The 20,165-nt window shown below is 50.9% G+C and overlaps 1 protein-coding gene and 1 non-coding gene across 3 annotated transcripts in view; both read right to left on the bottom strand.

The window, feature by feature from the left end:
• The window catches only part of GRIK4 (glutamate ionotropic receptor kainate type subunit 4), a 388,102-nt gene that overhangs the window by 19,713 nt on the left and 348,224 nt on the right, over positions 1 to 20,165 (bottom strand). For both annotated transcript variants that reach the window (XM_072953873.1, XM_072953874.1), the window contains 3 exons: positions 7,574 to 7,683; positions 4,240 to 4,413; positions 589 to 754 (listed from right to left, as the gene is read on the bottom strand). In XM_072953873.1, coding sequence (XP_072809974.1) covers positions 589 to 754; positions 4,240 to 4,413; positions 7,574 to 7,683 — 450 coding nt within the window. The remainder of the gene's footprint in view (positions 1 to 588; positions 755 to 4,239; positions 4,414 to 7,573; positions 7,684 to 20,165) is intronic.
• On the bottom strand, positions 15,051 to 15,207 carry LOC116276801 (U1 spliceosomal RNA). The gene has a single exon (XR_004186305.1). It is a non-coding gene; the product is annotated as a U1 spliceosomal RNA (small nuclear RNA).

A 20,165-nucleotide genomic window follows, 5' to 3' on the forward strand; every position in this document is an offset into this window, starting at 1 on the left:
CCACTGTGGCAGGGGTGCTCCTGAGCCTCACAAGGGAATCTCAGAGAATCTCAGAAACCCGATCTGAGACCTCTCTAGTCTGGGATCAATGAAACCCGTTCAGCTTAACCCAGAGTTTCTTACGCTTCAGTCATTGGTATATTATTCCAACCTTGCTTTGGCTAAGTAGTACTTATAAAACTTAGCCGTCTTAAAAAATTTAAATGCAAATGTTAGCCTCATGCTACGCAGTGATATAAAGAAAAGAACAGGTTAGATTCGCTGCATATTTCTTTTCTAGTACTCATTAAAATAAATATGAAACTATTGCAATTAAAAAATAGTTCTACCACTAAAATCATCTCAGGTACCACTAATCATTCATGTACAGCGCTTTGGGACAAGGCTAATACTAAACCAAAGTGCTTCGGGGACCTCGTTCCAGGGTATTTTGTGGAGTAGGGGGAAAATGAGCCCCATGAGAACCATCAAGCTGGGTGTTCAAAACGGCTAATGGGATTAGGCAAGATGCTTTTATCTCCAGCGGACAAACATCTCCACTGTAATCTGCCCAATGCCCGATGCTGGCGAGCCGCCGTATGGGTTTACTTGGAAGAAGGTCATGCTGGAGCCTCCGTGAATCGTGCCATACTCGATGGCGGTCTGGTCAGCCAGGTCATCCACTGACTCAATGGGCACATCCATGCGCTGCACGGTCAGGAAAGCTGCCAGGTTGGCCGTGTAGGATGAGATGATGATCAGTGTGAATGCCCACCTGTGTAGGAAAAGACCAGGAAGCCATCACTGCCCGGGCCCTCCCAGGAGTCTTAGCCCCCATCCCCAGTCCTGCTGCGACATGGGAGAGACCAGGTGACCCTCTTATGAAGGAGCTCTCTGCTTAGTGGGGAAAGAGAAAAGAGTCAGGGCATATGATGTCAGCAGAGGTGAACAGTGTTGCCTGGAAGACGACAGTGGGTTTCTTTTTCTTGTTTCCTTGATTATTGGGTTACTACTCAAAAGAAGCATGCCCATGATCATGAGACAGCTTGGGAGATGGTGAGCTAGTGAATGAGCTAAGGGTGCCAGCTCTGGGGACTCCGTTCAGAGTAGAGCTGGGATGGCTCCCCCGGCCTCCTCGTGATGCAGCCAACCTTCCGAAGAGCATCGCCATGTACTGAGCACCTGCCACGAGGCCACACCCACTACCCTGTGTCCGCCCCGCAACTCAGGGAGGTGAACTTCTTATCCCGATTTTATAGATGAGGAAACCGAGACCCAGAGAAGCAAAGCAACGTGGCCAAGTAACACAGTGATACATTCGTATTCTAAAACCAGTTCTGCGAATCGTCAGGGCAGCAACTCTTCAAGATGAGCTGGTGAAAAGCACCTTTGAATGGCTGAGAAGTTAGTATTAGAACACACTTTTGCAATGGTCATACTACTTCGAGATGGAAGGTTGTTTTATGGGGTAGATTGAACTCATTTACAATTAGAATAGCTTTGCAACGCGGACAGCATGCATGCTAAAGTCATTAAAACCAGTTTGTTCACTTAAGTAGGTTAAACAAGACTTCTACCATCTGGGCAGCAGCACGGAGCTGCTTCCTAATCCATTTGTTTATAGGGGTTCAAAGATATATGTAAGCACAACTGCGGTTGGATGATCGCCAAATTCTGAATCAGTGGAGTCTGAATTAATGAGCCCTCACTCATTACAAAGACACTGCCAACTCAGGCATCGTGTTTGCCACGGGACGCAGCTGCCAGCAGCTTCAGGTGGGTTTTCACGAGCAGGAAGTCCCACTGCCTCCTTTGCCACCGTGTCCAATAACTCCTGCAGGCTGAAGTGAAGGGACAGGAGTATCTGCCAACTCGATAGGTGCACCCACATGCCAGACCACCAGATCCGTGTGCCAGACCACCAGTAAGGGATCTGGTTTTCGTTCCAGCTTTGTCCAGTTCCGCCTATGAGACTCTGGGGAGAAGCCACACGCCGCCTCTGAGCTCGTGCGCTTGTCTAATAAACAGAGATCATAATGCCTGCTCCGCCTGTCTTTGAAAAGTTTTGAGATCAAATGAGATAATATGCCACTAGTGACTAATAATCTGTAAAGGATGAGACGAATGTGAGATACAGAGATGTGCAGAGACAGGTCCCTGCACTGAGTATGGTGCAAATCATTTGGCCACCTTCCCTGTGGGTGACTTGTAAGGGCCGGGTGACCCTCCATCCTCAAAGCCTGCTTTCCTGGCTCCTGCCTGGGCTCTCACACTCTCCTGCAAGTTGTTTCTCATGACCATTCCCCCAGAGGAGGCTGGGGTGGTGGGGGTGAGGGTCCCCAGGTGGAGGCGAGAATCTAGAAGCTGCTCTGCTCCATCACTGGAGGTTAATGAGCCCTGGATGTGGACATGAACTCAGAGTTGGCTGGGGAGGTTCCCCGAGCCCCACGGCCGTGCTGGCGTCTGTTCCACCCTGGGCAGCTGTGTGGCTGTTCATGCCACTGGTCACAAGGGATGGTTCAGAGAACGTAGGTGGCTCAGGGCAAGCCCATCGCCTCTGCTAAGAAAGCAAATCACGCCCACACTTTCTCCGGAGGGGTCAGTGGGGACTTGCTGCTGTGCAAAAGGGGCACTGTCACTTGTAAAGCTGGCATTTTCGTTAGCAACATGGCATTTTCTGTCACTTGCTCTGGATGAGGATGCCAAGGTAGGCCACCAATGCCCTGTTTTCTGACCTTCCACTCCCCAGGGAGCCAACCAAACAGAGGCCCTGGTTTAACAACCAAGAACTCCGGGAGGCAGAGGGGCACACTGACACTGCCAGATCGGGGCTGGGGAGGGCTGAGCCCCCCTCCCACACACGCTCTGGGGCAGAGGACCCCAGCCAGCTTTTGAAAGCACTGCTGAGCCGGTGGGCTGAGGGCTGGCAGCCTGCAGGGCAGGTGGTCCTCTTCAGCGCCAGGGCAGCCGGTCTCTGGAGGAGAGAATCCCAGGGGGCGGGAGCTGACAGGTGACAGACTCAGGCAATGGGGCCTACATGCAGCGCATGGGAACGAAAAGCCCAGGTAGAGAGGGATCAAGACCTACAGCCGACTTCTGCTCATCTCCAGGTTTCTGCTCAGACTTCCTGCATCTCGAGGGAGCTCTGAGATGATACCTGCCGAGACCATCTATTCTGCTGGGGAACGTGTGACCCAGCTCCCCACGGTAATCTGCTCAGTGACCCCAGGCAACTATCTGATAGTGGGTGAGCACTTTGCTCAAATGGTTAAGATCCTACTGGATTTGTCACTTACCAGGGAAAACAAAAACCCCAGCTGGGAAGCGGTCACCGTCCCAGCTGTGTTCCCACCTCCCGATCACTCAGTGCGGTGGCTCCTCCAGAACTGTCCAGGTCACCCTCTGTCCCCAGCACCCATGCCCTTTCCTTTTCCCTCTGGCTTGCACAGGCTGAGAAGGAGGGGAGAGAACCAAGGTTGGAAGTCCTATAAGCTGTGACACCAAACCCGACAGTAGGTTTTTAAGGGAGGATGGGGAACTCACCTCTCAAGGCTACACTGATATTTCATGCCCTCCCCCCACCCCATAGCAATCTAATAGCATGATTCGTCCACACAGCTAAGTAGCTCTTCCAGGTTTCGAAGAGCTTTCCCACACATCGAATCACTCCATCATGTTTTTTGACCTGTCTGAGCCAAGAGGAGAAGGGCGTTTCAGGCAGAGGCTGGCTGACTGCCTACATGGAGCATGCTATTAACTCTCTCTCCAAGGTCCTGTCCAAATGTGAGTGACTAAGAGCTTGCATCCCCACCCGCTGTCCCCCCTCCGGTGAGATAGACAGGTCCAGCAGGCCCCCAGAGCCAGGTGCAGAGGAACATAGCTCCAGAAAGTGGTTGGAGAGGGGGCGATGTGGCAGGGGCTTGGATTCCTCCCTCAGGGCCAGGCTGCTACAAGTTCATATTTGCATAAATCTGCATATGCGTTTGCAGGCCCCACCCCTTAACTGCTGGTCATTTTCAGGTCAGGAAGTTACAACAGCTTTGGTGTGGGCTTTCAAGGCATATTCTCACTCAGTCTCCTTTCCTGCCTTGGCTTCCCTCTGCATCCAGACCTCCGCGGCAGAGAATGGGGAGGGAGATAAGATGGCTTAAAGGGGGCCCACCCACTGTCCCCAAACCTTCTGAGCAGGCAGAAGGTAGAGCCGAGGTTCCTGCCCACCCGAAGCTGGATCAGGGCTCATCCGAGGACCGGGGGTCTTACCAGACACCACTGACGCAGCGGGTGGATAAGGCCCGAGGGGCGATGGTGGAGCCCTGCTGCATGAAGCCCCCGACCGGAAACCAGAGGCTGTTGCCGAGGGAGTACTGGTTCACCAGGAGGTTGCACCGGCCCTGGGCACACGGGTGGGGGCTGTACCACTCGTAGGGGGTCAACCTGCAGGAGAAAGGAGCACATACCAGTGCTGTGGAGGGTGGACGTGGGGGTCGTGGGGGCGTTGTCCTCTTTGGCCTCACCTCTGGACCTCAGTAGCTGGCCTATGGCCTTGGGCAAGCCAATACCCCCTCCCCTACTGTGGGACTTCGATTTTCCCATCGAAAAGTGAGAATGTTGGACTATGAGGTTCTGGCACTGTTTTTCTTTAATAAAAGAAACATTTTAAATTTTTCAAAATAAATCAGGTCAAGGGGTAGCTGGCTGGGAACTGCTTGTTCTGCCTTCTCCAGTCCCCCAAAGTGGCCACAGAGAGACCCCAGGGCCCCACAGAGCCATGATTTGAAAACCCTCAGCCCAGAGCAGTAGTTCTCAAACCCGAACATACGTCAGAATCACCAGAAAGGCTCATGAAAACACAGATTGCTGGGCCCCACCCCCAGAGCATCTGATTAGGTAAGTGTGGCCGAGGCCAAAGAATCTGCACATCCCTAGGTGATGCTGATGCCACTGGTCCAGGGACCACACTTTGAGAACCACTGGCCTAGATGGTCCCTCAGGCTGTGGTTCCCAATCCTGTCTATTTTTCAGACTCACCTGGGACCTTTTAAAATAATGCCAACCCCTGGATTCCAGGCGCAGAATTTCTGATTTAATTTGTCCAGGTAAGGCCAGTCATCAGTATTTTTCAGGGCTCCCCAGGTGAGCATGGTGGGTACCCCCTCCCGCTGTCCCTCCCAGCCTCACGCCGGCCCCTCTCTGAGCAGCTCCTCTGATGTCTAGACTGCTCTTTCTTCCTGCCCATCAGACACGTGCTCTCCCTCCTCTGTCCAACAGCTCCCGCCTGTCTCCCGCACAAAGCCTTCCAGCTCCGATGCGAGATGCATGTGCTGAGCAGGGCCGGTGCTGCGTGTTCACAGGGTGTCATCATCGTCCCCGGCCTTCGCTCAGCCTAGTCTGCACGTGTGGAGCTGCAGGGCTCGCCCACATTCCCCTCGCTGCTGCTGGCTCCTGAACACACGGCCAATGCGCCTGCGCTGGCCTGGCGTCCCGAGATGTGCTCCCTCCCTCCGTGGCCTTGGGGGGCTGGCTTCTCCCCGTGGTGCCTCCCCTCGGTGGTGGTTCCCAAGCCTATGGGCCACTGGAAGTAAGCTTCAAAAATACGGGTTCCCCGGCCCCATCCCTAGAGATTCTAAGATGATCAGACTTGGAAATTCAAGTTTTTAAAAGCTCCCTGTCTGTCTCTGATATCAGCTGGCTTGGGAACAGCAGCCTTAGATCAGTGGTTTTCAAACATTTTTGCCCCCTCTAAAATCCTACCCAGAAGTACAATAGATAAGAGAAAAGTGGAGCTGGCCTGGATGGAGACGGATTGGGGCCCCAGGGCTCTGTCTGCCCTGCCCCTCCAAGTCTCTGTACTTTCCAGGAGCTTCCACGGTCCATAGACCCTGTTTGAAAGCCACCACCTTAGGCCAGATTACCCTAGGCTCAGATATTTTGGATATTACACATATATAGGATATACAATCAGACCTTTTGCACAAATTTTTGGTTATTCTTTTTGTTAATTCTAGATCCTGGGGGGCAGTATGCGTGCATATGTGTGTCTGGAAACCAAGCTCTAAGAGCATTTCCAGGCCCCCTAGGTCACCGGAGAGCTGTGACTTGCTCCACACAGGGGCTCAATCACAGGGGGCAGGAGTGAACTGTGGGGCAGTGGAGCTGGGACTCAGGGGGATGGCTCCCCCCAAGCAGCCACAGACAGTGCGGGGAAGTGGAGAGGAATGTGTCAGACAGCATCCCAGCTCCCGCGCACCTCTCCAGTCGTCACGACAACAGATACTTGATAGGGCAGTGTCTACAGGCCAAGAGGGTAGGTGGCGCCCGAGCAGCACATGCAGCGGCCCTCAAAGATGACCAGGGTGTGAGCAAGGCCTTTCTCTGTTTGGTGGATCTCATGGGTTGGGGACAACTTCCTGAACTTGGCTTTGATCTCCACTGAAAGAGGCACGGACTGGGTGCTTCAATGCCTCCTAGGCAGAGGTTAGACGCCCCACAGTTCCTTGGGGCTCCATCTTCTAACTAGAGCCAGCACAGGATCCCCTTGAGCACTGGGTAGATAGGCTCTCGGGGAAGACCACACCCTGCAGACGCAGAATATTCACTACTGAATCACCCAGCCCTGCCACATGGCCCCAAGGGGAAGGAAACTGAAGAGGAGAGGCCGGGCCAGAGCCACTGTCAGCCCTCTCAAAGCTCGCCCTGAGTGGTTCTCGCTCCTCTGGGATGGTGAGCAGGACACAGAGCTGGAAGCAGGGGTCTGAGTGCGACCCTGAACCATGAGAGCTTGCTCTGCTTCTGGAGAGTCAGCTGGCTCTCCTGCAGCCCAGGCTGGTCCAACTTAGCCTCAGAGAGCAACAACCCTCTCTGTGTACTTTCCTGGGAGGACTCAGCCGAGGGAGGTGCCTCAGGTTCTTCTCTAGGCCCAGGGACAGTCTCTGGTCTCCAGGGATGGGGCCGGGTTGGGGCATGCCTGTTCTCCCCTACCCCTGATCTGGACCACTTGTCTCAACTCAGACTACTTGCCAAGGCCTCTCTCCATCCTGCCTTCCTGCCATTAGCCCCCCTTCACATTTCCCGTTCAACGAGGCAGCTGTGTTTTCACAGGCAGAGCTGGGCTGGGGAAGGGCCAGGCCCTCTGCAGAGGAGGCCTTCTCCCTTGCCTGTGCCACCGTGGCCTCCGGTCCCCCTCTCCGGATTGGCAGGCTCTGTTTCTTGTCATTCAGCACTTTGTGGCAAATCCGGGCAGGGACGGATGCCAGGGCAGCCAAATGCACAGTACTTAATCGGAGTGATTTTCCTACCACCTTCCTCCCCTTCTCTCTCTCCCGAGGCTCCGACACAGCAGGGGGCTGGGGGCTGGGGGACTGGATGGGTAAGAGGCAGGGGTGCAGAAGCAAATTCGGACAAGCTCGCGTGAGGGGATGTGCACGTGGATGGATGGATGGGTAGGACCAGGTCCTGAGTCCCTCTCCCATCCCTCTGCTTTGGCACCGAAGTCTTCTCATCCCGCCCCTCTCCTGCTCCCCACCCCCTCCTGTGCAGTTCCCAGAGGTGGACACGAGGTGGCGGTGTGAGGACAGGGAAGGGGAGAGGCGTGTACCGAGCCACTAGGAAGAGGACGCAGCTGACCGCCAGATAGGCTAGAAGCATGAAGAGCCAGACGCCCGGAGAAAATGGGTCCAGGAAGGAGAAATAGCCAGGTCTGCGTCCCTGGAAATGGAGATAAAAACAAGATTCACTGTACACACTCAGTCAGAACGGCCCTTGGGCAGGGCAGGGCAGAGTGGGTGGTGAGCTGGGTCCTGTCCGATTGCGCTGCCTAGGGTTATGGGTGCTTGGTTTAAATGACAGCAGGGGATGCTCTGAAACACCTACCCAGCCCTGACCTCAGCAAATGAGTCAAAGGAACAGCTCGGGCCTCGTCACTTCCTAGGATGAGGGAAGCTCTGTGCTGAGCAGGTAGAGCAGCCCCCAGTGCCTCTTACGTGCTGTTCCATGTCCTCCAGGGGCAGCGCGGCTGGGCTCTGAAGCACCTCTGAGCCGCCGATGTCCGTGCTGCTGGATGGGACACTAGCACCCCTCCCTGACACCCACGTCTTTCTCAGGAGGATGCTAATACAGCAGGCATCCTTGGGATTTTGTTTGCAGGGTGATCTCAGACACAGTGAGACCTTCTCCTGTAAACCTCAAATCAGTGCTGTGAGGCCTGATTCTTATTTTCATTTTATCAGGGAAGAAATCAAAGCCCAGGGCAGTCGAGAGATGTGTCCAAGGTTATACGGCTAATCAGTGGAAAAGCTGGGACTCAAATGCACACTTTCTGACACAAAGCCCAGGACCACGATGCTATGGGAAAGCATGTTTGTCCCCAGCCCAGGGACATGCTTGGCCAGAGTCGTGGGACCCAAGGGATGGAGCCAGGAACAGAAAGCTTGGGGGCCAAGCCCCAGGGATTTTCTGCAGGAAATTGCTTCCTCCCGGTCTTTAACTGCGTGGTCTTGGGCAAGTGCCCACCCCTCTCCAGCCTTGGCTGGAGCTGGACTAGATCAAAGGTGATACCCTGGCGACCTACAGCCCACAGACAACTTGTTTATCTGCGGTGCCTACCCATCTTGATCAGTTGCCAACATTCAATGATTGGGAGATTCCACATAAAAATCCAGATTTGTGGCTTTTAAAAAATGGGTGATCTGGCAACACTGGGTCTAATTCTCAACCGGCCAGAGGTGAGTGGTGGCTTCCCACTCAAGACGGGGCCCTCTCCCCGGGTCCGCACTGCCGCCTTGTTCTTGCACCAGGCTTGCTTCTTCCATTTACTATGAAACCACTGGACCAGATGCTCCCTAAGGACCATTCTAAATCGGAAATTATGTGATTTTATGATTTCAGGGATCTAGGAAGTCCACGAACAGGGCAGAAAATCAGTATTAAACTCAGGGGTCTATGAACAGGTAAACTTTCAAGTTCAAGAGCACATCCATCACGGCACAAACTCCTGTCAGTATCAAAGTGTGTCATTTTTATACTGGGGTCCCCAGAAACCTGAAGGGGAACTACCTACGCCAATACTAAGCTGATCTCAACCAGCTTTCTGGGCTTACGTTATCCACAGGCAGCTAGACCATGGAGACCATGCTGAGAAACTCGAGGTAGCCATAACTGGTCCCACCGCAGCATCTAAGGTAGGGGTGGGGCTGGGGGAGATAGCTCTGCATGGCCCCACTGTATTCACACAGTATTCAACTTCTCTTCTGGTGGGATTTCCATCCCTTCTCGGCAAGCCAGCAGGCACATCTCCGAAGCACTTGGGGTGCAGTTTTACACTCCCACTTGGGGGCACAGCCCAGAGGGTGCGGAGTGAAGAAGTCAATAGCTTACCCTCTGCCGATGGGGCCCCTGCTCTGGGACCTTGCAGCCCTTCATCAGTGCGACAATGACCTCTTGGGTGGCCTGTCTGAAGCTGGCTTTCTCTCCCAATTGGGCTTCAGCCAACCAGGGAACTTCCCTTTGATACCAATTGCAAGTTCTCTGCCTCATGTGCATTCATGCTTGAGCTGCAGAGGACACTTAGGTGATTTACGGGGAAAATAAAACCACCTGAGGGACAAAGCATGGGAACCGAGGGAACAGGGGAGAAATGGGGAGAAGACCACTTGAGCATGTCTGGTCCTGGCACTATGTACATCCTCTAACAGGAAGAAGAACTCAAGAGCAGCAGAATCGGGGGCCCCAGTTAGTCATATTCCCGCATCCATCACCAGGTAACCATGACTTCGCCATCGTCCTAAGAACCAGTGGCAGACGTGGGAAGGCACAGTGCAGAACCCACACACAGAGACCAGCAGGGGACAGAGGAGCCATCATGCTACACACCTGCTGCAGCAGAAATCACTAGCCTGGGCCACTCTTGGGGTACTTCTATACCCCCGAGTTTCTCTGGGCAAACGTACATGAATTCTACACCTGTCACTCATGACTGTTTCACTCGGTGTCTCTAAATTGAGAGATATCCAGGAGAAAAAAAAAAACTTTTATTGTTGCTTTCTGAATCTGAAACCCCATTAGATGCTCAGTGTCAGAAATCTATACCTGATTCTATCACAACGTGTGAAATTGAGGGAAATGACAGCCCTATTTAAAGCTGCCATATTTGGTTATGGGTGATAAGCAATGATGCACAGCCATGGGAAAAATTCCTGGAGACTCAAGTTGTAAAACATAGAGCATCACACAAACAAGGATCAAGACATAAACAGAGCTCCACTGGAAACATATCAGTCACGTTGGCAAGGCAACATCTGATTCCACTTGTGATTGACTGACGCCAACCAGGAGAGCAAGGAATGGGCAGTCATTTGAGATTTGGGTCTGGGCTCACACAGCCTGGGTTTGGGCTGAGCCCAGGCTGTTTTTCTGATGCCAAAGAGAAGTAAGTTCCTTGCAAGGCTCTGGACGCCTACCATCTTTTCTATGTGGATGCTTTAGATTGCTTCCTTCCCAAAAGACGTCCAAGTCAGTGGTGCTTAGAGCAAATCAGGTGTCACATGGCACAGGCATTCCTTCCAAATAACAGATTTTCCTTAACCCAAAGGATACATACATACTGGTGACGCTTTTCTTCTGAAGCACTCAAAATGCTTCACTACATTCTCTTGATTTCAATACTCAGTTCTCCATACTGACAGATGGAAAATCTGGGACCCAGGGAGGTTAAGTGCTTTGCTCAAATCATTGGTGATGACTTCAATTTCTCTGGTGCTCATTCGTCAAGCTGGGCCCAGGGATGCCTCGCTCTCCTTCTTTCAAGCAGCATCTGTAGCGCATCTTCCTCTCCTTTTAATCTTTGCAACTTGCTCCAATAAACTCCCTAATTAATCCCACGCCTTCTCCCCAGTGCCAGCAGAGTCCCAGCCTGCTCTATCTCACCCCCTTAAAGAACTCTAAAACGTTATTTATTTATACCCATCATCATTTGTTGTGACTCTGTTGTATTTATGGACATAATGTATTGATTTATACATGTCTCTGTTGACTGCAAGTTGGCCTGGTTCCTTCTGGTCAATACAGCCATTCTGAAGGTAGATAATTGGTTATATGTCGTCTATGCCTCAGATGTCTAGGACAGGTCAAGCCCTGTAGATGGGACTGAAAAGTTAGAGGGCACCCGCATTAGAACTGGTTCCTTTACTTTTGTACTGTGCTTAAGACTGACCACATTCAGGGCCAGCTTCACTGACGCTGTCCGATGGGAGAGACTGGGCTGGTCACCAAGTGACCACAATCCCCCTCGTGGTGAGGCCCTTTGTGTGTGAGCAGTGGAGCTGCCCGTGGAGCTGCAAAGTGACACTAATCTCCTTTTGCATGCTGAAATTTCCTCTTTTCCTTGAAAAATAAAAAAACCTGTTCACTCACTGGTACTGCACTCTATGTGTACTGGAAGAAATGACATTATTGTAAGAAAGTAATTGCTCTCCCAGAATCTGGAGCCAAATGTGCAAGGACACCAGAGCCAGGTCATGCGGGACAGGGAGTGAATTAAAACACAAGACCCTGGAGTCAGGCGGTCCAGGCTGGAATCCTGGCTGTACCACTTACAGCTATGTGACCCTGGGCAAGTTACTTAACCTCACTGGGCCCTCACTTCCTCTTCTGTAACATGTGGTAATAATAAAATGCGTTGTCTAAACACACAGCAAGGGATATTTAAGTGTTTGCTCCCCCTCTGTCTGATGGTAGCTGTGAATGGGGTGCAGGAGGGCGGTAATGTGACAAAGGAGGGACCCTCCTCTTACACTGCTGCTCTCTCAATGGACAAGAAACGCTATTTTCTTTCCTAAAGTAACACACGCTCAAGATGCTCGCGGGGAGAATGCCATCTGGCCACAGTCACTTTCCATAACTCCTAGAGCTTGTACGGGTTATAATACATGAATCACAAGGGTTCCCCAGGGCTCCCCAAGGGAGCCATTAGGGTAATACCAGGCTCCCTTCTGGAAGGATGGCTCTTAGAAGCTGGGGATTGCAAGCTTTGGAACTCAGTTCCGCCTCCGCCTTCCTAAAGAAGTCGCAGGCGGAGTGGGCCAGATGTGGGGGTTTCCCCTGTGTACCCTCGTCACCACCTCCTACACACGCACTAGAGACGCCAGCTCTTCCTTTCCTGAACCCACGCCCTTCCCCAGCAGAGCCAAGACAAGGGCTTGTCATGACCCCCATGTGGTTTTGCCAGTCTTTAGAACCAAAGCACAGTTTATAGAATGGTTTCTTTCCACGCCCAGTTGTCATCAATGGTCAGTAAAACATACTTCAGGGCTGAAGAAAGAGATAAGAGAGACAGTCTCCATGACTCCTTCTGGAAGAAGCAGAAGGAGGTGATTTCTTCCTATCACTCCCCCCGGCCCCCAGGGATCCATGGGTAACCTCCCTCAGTGTGTCTGCGATGGATTGTCTTGAAGATATTTTGGTTCAGCATGCACTTCTCACCTCTGACTCCAAGAGGAAAAAAAGAAGTAAGCAATGAGTTCATCTCCACGAAAAACACCCAGATGGGCTTGTCGCCCATTTAACCCAGAGGCTGCCATATCTAGTCTCACTCCGCTGATTGGAAATCTGTCACGAGAAGACCTACGTTCTCAACCTGGCCCTGACCTTGGCTGGCTGAGTGATCCCAGCTGAGCCTCTCTGCTTCTCTGGGTGCCGTTTTCTGCTTCCAGAAGATGGGCTACCACGACCAGCACGAAGAGGGGATGTGAGAATTACTAAAGTCATGTTGATGGAACACCGTGAGCATCTCGAGAGAGGAACACCCAACAAATAACGAATATTAACATGATAATGCATTCCGGGAACCGTATTTCCATTATATGGGCTATCATCTTACTTGGCTTTAAGGAACAGAACTCGATTCATTCTCTGTTTCCTTAGAACAGAGTATTAAGCAGCATTAGAAATGATTCACTGGTTTACTTAGCATTGTTCTCCACTTTCCTAGACAATATTCCTGAGATGGAAACAGACCTTCTTGGAAAACGAGTAATACTTCCAGCAAAGACGCCAGGCATTAGTTTAAAGCTGACATTTATTTCTTGCTCACTTTTTAATCACTGTCTACTTTTAAATTTTTTCTTCCTTTAGAGAGAAGATTCTAGCCAAGAGTTAAGAAGAGAAAAAGGACAGAGTATGAAGCTTTCACATTTGTTAATCAAAGGTGGAGAAAGACATGGTAGGGAAAAAACAGTAAACACACATTTTCAAGGGAGCCTTAGATGCTCTGGCTGGCTTAGGACTCTAGATGGAATCAGAGACAGTATCCTCAGATTAGAAAGGATCTTGAAAGATCCCCTGACATATGTCCTTGACCCAGAGGCATACACCTATCACATCGTAGAAATAGATCATTGGAAGCACATGGGCTCGGAGACTGGAAACCTGGGTTCCATGCCACTTCCTCCACTGCACTGTCTTTTCTCTTTCCACTGCACCACTAGCTACCGCTGGCCTCAGAATCCTACTCTGCCTCGGGGGATGGCTGCATTAAACCAGAGACTGCATGTGAAAGTACTTCATACAGAAAGAGATGCCAGAGAGACGTCAGTCGACATACAGGTATCGCGACCACAAACCCAACCTCCTTGAATGTATCAACACTGAACTTTTTAAACTGGATTATCTATCTGGGGGCTACATATGCCAAATGTCAAGTCCCAGGTTGGCTCCTGGCACAGAATGATGAGGCCTTGCTCCAACAGTCAGTGTGTGCTCGAGGAATACAAACCTACTTTAACACTAATCTGAGCAAAACATCAAATTGCCACTGCAGTAAAAAAAGAAAGAGAGAAAACTACATGACATATTCTAATGTCAAATATGAATGTTTTTCTTTTTCTATGCACTTCTCTCTTCCATTCATGGATATTTGAGCGCTTACAGAATGTATCAATTCTGTAAAATTCTAGACTGCAAAATGCATCAATTCTATAAAACCCTGCAATGCAAAATGCCCGTGGGGTTATATTGCTAAGCTAAATACTGAATTTCTCGGTAAGAGGAAATGAGCTAATATGTCAAAGAAATCAAGACAGTCTTGAACGTCAGGTGTCCTGTCATTTGCCTCTCATTTTGGAGTACCAGGGGACACGCCAGATTCTAAAGGCCGGACCTTCTATGCCTGGCCTGAAGCTCATCTGGCCGCAGCCAGGGACGTCAACGACTTCTTAGATGGATGACATGCTGTAGGTGGAGTCTGCAGGCATCAGGGAGGGAGAGAGCAATGAGTCCAGGTGGCAGGCTGGGCCAGACCTGGGAAGAAGATGTATCTGAGCCATCCCAAACATCTGCCTCCTCTCACTTTTTGTTCTCAAGACCAATGGGTAAAGGCCAGAAAGAAAACAAGACCTGTATTTGGGTCACCCATCCTGCTGCCTGGAATACTGGCCCACCTGACAGAGGCCAGGGTCCTGGGGCTCAGTGCTGCCCAACCATGGGCCACAAGGTAAGTGGTGCTCACTGCCCTCCTCCCTGCCTCCTTCCCTCCCTCCCTTCCTTTCTCCCTCCCTCTCTGCCTTTCTTCCTTCTGTGCTTATCAAGTAAATACGGCATGTTTAGGAAGATGACATTTTTCATACCAAAAATCATATCATAAAAATTCATGGTCTGAGAAGATGGTGCCTTCTCCTCAGTGTATCTCCCACTGGGATCTACTTAGGGAGAGAGAGATAAACACAGACTAAGGTGCCATGGCGTATAAACACTACAACATGGGTACAGGCAGAGGGTGGCGCTCAGAGAAAAGAGCAACCAGCTCCCTCTAGAGGGGTCGCATATGACGGGTGACATTTGAGCTGGGTATTAAAGACGAAGGACTAGCTTGTTAGATGGTTGAGAGGCAAGAAGGTGAGCATGAACCTAGGTAAGGAGATGGGACGAGGCTGACGTGACAGGAAAAGAAGAGAGCAGTGCAGTGGGACGGTGCCTGCAGCAAAGAGCTGGAGGTGGGGCAGGAGAGGCGGGCTTTATTCTCCGTGCTGGGAAGGCTGGGCTTTTTCTCATAAGCGATGAGCAGCCAATGAATGATTTTTTTTTAAGTGTAAACGCAGTCCCCCACTATCACAAACGGTGCAGTCGAATTGCCCACATTTGGGGAAATCACGGGTCAGCACACCTCAAATGCGATGGCTAAGCGTTGCCCTGGGAAAACCACCTTTGTGATCACGGTATCTCCCCTTGTCAGGTAAGTGTTCTGTGAGTGATTTTAAGTCAGACGTGGATATGACTGCATTTGTAAGAATGAATGAATAAAAAAAATAACTCTCAGGCTGCAGGATGGATGGAGGATGGACTGCAGTAGGGAGCAATTCACATACATTTATTAAATGTAATGACAAACACTTGATTGTGCATGGGCCAGGCGCTGTTGGAAGTGCATTATAATGTATCCTCATTAAGTGTGCGTGACGACCTGTTTTTACAGATGAAGAAACTGAGACACATGTGACCTGCAGCCAGTGAGCATCAGCTCTGAGAATAAACCCAGGCAGGCTTGCTCCAGAGTCCATGATTGTCACTCTACTGCTTCTTGGTGGATACTTAAAATGACCGTGGCTCCTTGATGGGGATACAGTCATGGATGAGAAGCACTCGGCCCTCTAGGAAGATACAGGCCACCAGAATGGTGGCAGTTCAGGTCAGAGAGAGAGAACCTAAACCAGCGTGATTAAGTGGGGGTGGACAGCGCGTCTGAGGACTCTTTGGGACGTGAGCTGGCCGACTCGGCGTGCGAGGAAAGAGAAGTGAAGGGCCGCTCAGGGGGCTGGATGGAGATGCCGTTATCGGAGACGGGGGGGGAGGAGAGGAGGGAGAAACGTACTAAGTGCAGTTTGCGACACCATTTCTGAGGTGTCTGGGAGGCACCCAGGTGGGGAGGTCTTAGTAGTGTGTTTAAAATGTGCGTCTGAAATTCAGGGCAGCAGTCAGGGTTAGGCGGACAGATTTGGGAACAGGTGAGATTATCCAGGCAGAGCTGCGAGAGTGAGAACAGAAAAGGACCACAGACATTTAAGGGACAGGCAGAAAGAGGAATCAACAGGAATGATGGAGAAGGCAATAATCAGACACGTAGGAGGAACAGCAGGAGAAAACGGTGACTTGGACGCTAGGAACAGAGAGAGTTTTAATAAGCAGGAGGGCTCAATGGAAACAAATGCCAAAGCCAGAATCCGTAGGCAGCCTCTGAGTGGCAGGGAGCAGAGGTCAAAAGAGCAAAGTATTCATCTGGTTTTGATCCTGGAGATACGTGAGCAGAATCAGAGACTATACCCCAAGGTTGGGAGGAAGGAAAATATCTTATAATTATCTCATGATGATCCATATTCGTGAAGGAACATAGATAATCTTAGATTGCTGGAAATTCACAAAATGTTTCTGGTCATCTTTAGACTTTAGAGACATACCTGCCACCATGGGTTATTTTGGAGGGTTTTGCAGGGGTTTCTAACTAGGCATTTATACTTTGGGTTAACCATTTGCACTTTTGCACACAGGTTTGACTGCCACCAGATGCTCACCTTTTGGTAACAAACACACACGACTCGGGTGACCTCAGACATAGGACTAAGATTCTAGGTCATGATGGATTATAAATGAAATTAAATGAACCATACTTTTACTCACAGAAAACTATCAATTAGAGAAAATTCACAAAAGAATAAACATCCAGCATTCAACGTTAATTCCATTAACGTAACACTGTTGTATTAAGAAGAAGCGTCTCTACGTGGTTTTGGATTCAGGCTCTCACAGTGACCTCTGCCGGGCTCCCCTTTGGTGTTAGCTGTTCCCTCTGATGCCTCTTTTGCTTCTGATTCTGCAAAGTTCATCTCAGGCTTTTTCTCACCAGGTTTCATCTGGTTTAGTCAATTCAGGCTAGTTCTCTCCCCAGCTCGCTCTTTGGTACTTTCTAAGCATTCTGCCTCGCACACAGAATACACTCAATAAATATTTGTTGAATAAATGCATAAACTGTCAGTTCCGCTCAGTGTAAGCTGTTCACGCCAGCACTCAGTTTTCACTCAGCTTGGCCTCCTGTTAGAAATCAGATCTGAGCAGCCATGTGACACATTCAGTCGGGAGGTGAGGGAGGGGGAGGAATCCTGACCAGAGAGGGGACCTGTACGGGTTGGGGTTCTCCAGAGAGACAGAGCGAACCAGTAGGGGGTGTGTGAGAGTGTGTGTGTGTGTGTGAATGTGTGTAAGTAAAGAGATTTATCTCAAGGAATTGACTCATGTGATTGTGAGAGCTGGTAGGTCCAAAATCTGTAGAGCAGACTGGAAACTCAGACAGGACTTTTAGTGACAATCTTGATACAGAATTCCTTTGCTTTGGGGAAACCAGTTTTTGCACTTAAGGCCTTTAACTGGCTGAAGCTCACCCACATTAACAAAGGTCATCTCCTTTACTTGATGTCAACTGATCGTAGATGTCAATCACATCTACAAAATACCCTAACAGCAACGTCTAGGCTAGGGGTTGACCAAACATCCGGGCACTGTAGCCTAGCCAAGCCGACACATAAAACTTCACATCCCGGAACTAACGCAGGGTAAGTCATACAGCCATAGGTTTGCAGAGGGTGGAAAACGTTTGGCTAATGATCCAATTAAGGATGTTCAGAGGATTGGTGAATTGGAGTTTGGTTCTGGCCAAAGTTGATATTCAGGACAGTGGTGATATTCTGGGTGGTGACAGCAGCCCAGCAGAAGGCGCTGGAAACACATGGGGTGAGGTGCCTCCACCTATGTGGCTCCTCTGGGTCCATCGGGCCAAGGGTGGGGCTCTAGTTCCCGGGCCTTAATGGAGAAATCACGGCCAGAGCCTAGTCATTTGGCCTGGCCACAGGGGTCTAGTCTGGAGAAAGGCTGTGTGTTTCCATTTCTTTTGGATCCTTCCTTGCAGCTCAGTTGTGGGAGGAGGGTGAGGTGAGCTCCAGAAACAGTGCTGGCTGGAAAGCTGGCTCAGGGGTAGCGACAGATGTAACAATGACAAGAACACTGTCTGAGAGTCAGGCGACCTGGATTCCAGGCCCAGCCCTGGGGCAGCTCCAGGTGTGACCTTGATCTCCTCTTCTGCGAGATGGGAATTATCACTCCTTCCCTCTTCCCTCAAAGAACAGCCCTGAGGACCAACTGAGGATGGAGCACAGAGCGCCTGACTTACAGGACATGTGATGCAAAAGCCACCCGGTGGGGGTGGTGGCCTGGTGTCACGGAGGGCGCACAGGCTCGCATCACACCTCTCCTGGGTCTGAACGCTGCTCTTTCTTTTAGTGATGTGTGGCCTTGTCCACATTTTCAGAACTGACTGCCACTGTTCCCCATTTCAAAGATAAGAACAAGAAGGGGCGGGTATAGCTCAGTGGTAGAGCGTGTGCTTAGCACGCACAAGGTCCTGGGTTCGATTCCTGGTACCTCCACTAAAAATAAATGAAAAATAAATAAAATAAGAACAACACGACTGCATTCGATTACTAGGGCTGCCAGAACAAGTACCACCAACCGGGGGACTTGCCACGACAGCGATGTATGGTCTCCCGGGTCTGGAGGTGTGAGGTTCCACATCAAGGTGTCAGCAGGGCCGCGCTCTCTCCGAAGGCTTTAGGGGAGGGTCCTTCCTTTTCTCTGTGAGCTCCTGGGTGGTTGGCAATCCTTGGCGCTTCCTGGCTTGTAGATGATTACTCCAATCTGCCCTCAAATTCACAGGGGCTTCTCCCCTGTGTGTCTGTGCCCAAATTCCCCTCTTTTTATAAAGACACCAGTCATTGGATTAGCAGCCCCTCTTCCAGTATGACTTCATCTTAACTTGATTCTACCTGCAAAGAACCTATTTCCAAATAAGGTCCTGGGGGTTAGCGCTTCAACACAGCTTTGGATGGGACACAATTCGACCTGTAACAGCTGCCCACATCACAGGGGCCTGAAAGGGCGTCTGGCACATAAGAGATGCTCAGTGAATGGGAGCGGTCATCATCATGGAAAAGAGAGGAGAAGGGATCCAATGCCCCTTAATTCACAAGACAGACACATCAGTTACAGCGTCAGCCATGACCAAATCCTCACACCTCGTTCTGCCTTAGCCTGGGGAGCTTGGATTCTGATGCTGTCTCTCCTTCCAGATGATCTGCCCCCTTTCCCAGGCCGGGCAGTGATCCTGATGGACACTGAGGCCCAGTACAGGACAGTGCTCTTCCGAGCTGCTTGAGTGGGCTCTGTGACCAGGAGACCTTCCTCCCAGAGACACAGGCCACAGTTCCTGATGCGCTAGCAGCTGCCAGGCTACAGATAATCCCCTTTCTCCAGGGCGGAGGTCTGGGGCTGGGAAGGGGTCAGAAGCTGCAGGGTCACATCTTCAGCAGGCACGTGGGGTGAGCTCTTGGTTCCTTTCCCAGTGGGCAGCCTGATGGCGCCAGGGTGTGTATGCGCATACGCCACGTCAGCATGACCCCGAATGCCTACGGTGCCTAGGGCGTTGGGGAAATCCACATACTAGCCGTGCCCTGAGAGCCAGTTTGGACGAGGCACAGCCAGGGTTACTGTCCCGACGCTCCCCACCACCAGCCAGGAGACTGTGCCTTCACGCCCACCCTCTGCTGCCCTTCAGTGACCTTTCACAAACCCATTTTCACACTCATTGTAATAACTCTAGCCAACCTAACCAGAGAAGTCTTTTTTTTTTTTTTTTGTAAGGATGCAGAAGAGGAGACAGGCCAGGTAGAGGTGACATTAAATTATCTGCTCCTTCTTCCCCAGGACAGATCATCAGCAGAGGGAGTCTGCAATGCCTCACCAGGTCCGATGCTCAGAGTGAACAGAGGAACAGAGGTGGACCTCAAAGTTGGTAAAGTCCTTGAGAATGCTGGGGAGACTTCTCTGGGCTGGGGACCCACCCCCCAGAGGAAGCAGAGTGACCCACGGGACCAGTCGCCGACACACTATGAACAAAGGGTTGAACAATCGTCCTTGGCCATCCCTATTGAGTGAGGCAAAAGCAGTTTTTATTGGAAAGCCCACAAGTGTGACTTTTCCATTCTTCCTGTTTGCAAGTCTCTGCAGCTGATGGGAGAAAAAAATAACCCAGCACATTTGCATTTAAGTCTTGAAATCTAAATATTTCTGTGAGTCATTCATTATTACCATATAACTCA

The sequence above is a fragment of the Vicugna pacos genome, chromosome 33 (assembly GCF_048564905.1).
Source record: "Vicugna pacos chromosome 33, VicPac4, whole genome shotgun sequence".
NCBI lineage: Eukaryota > Metazoa > Chordata > Mammalia > Artiodactyla > Camelidae > Vicugna > Vicugna pacos.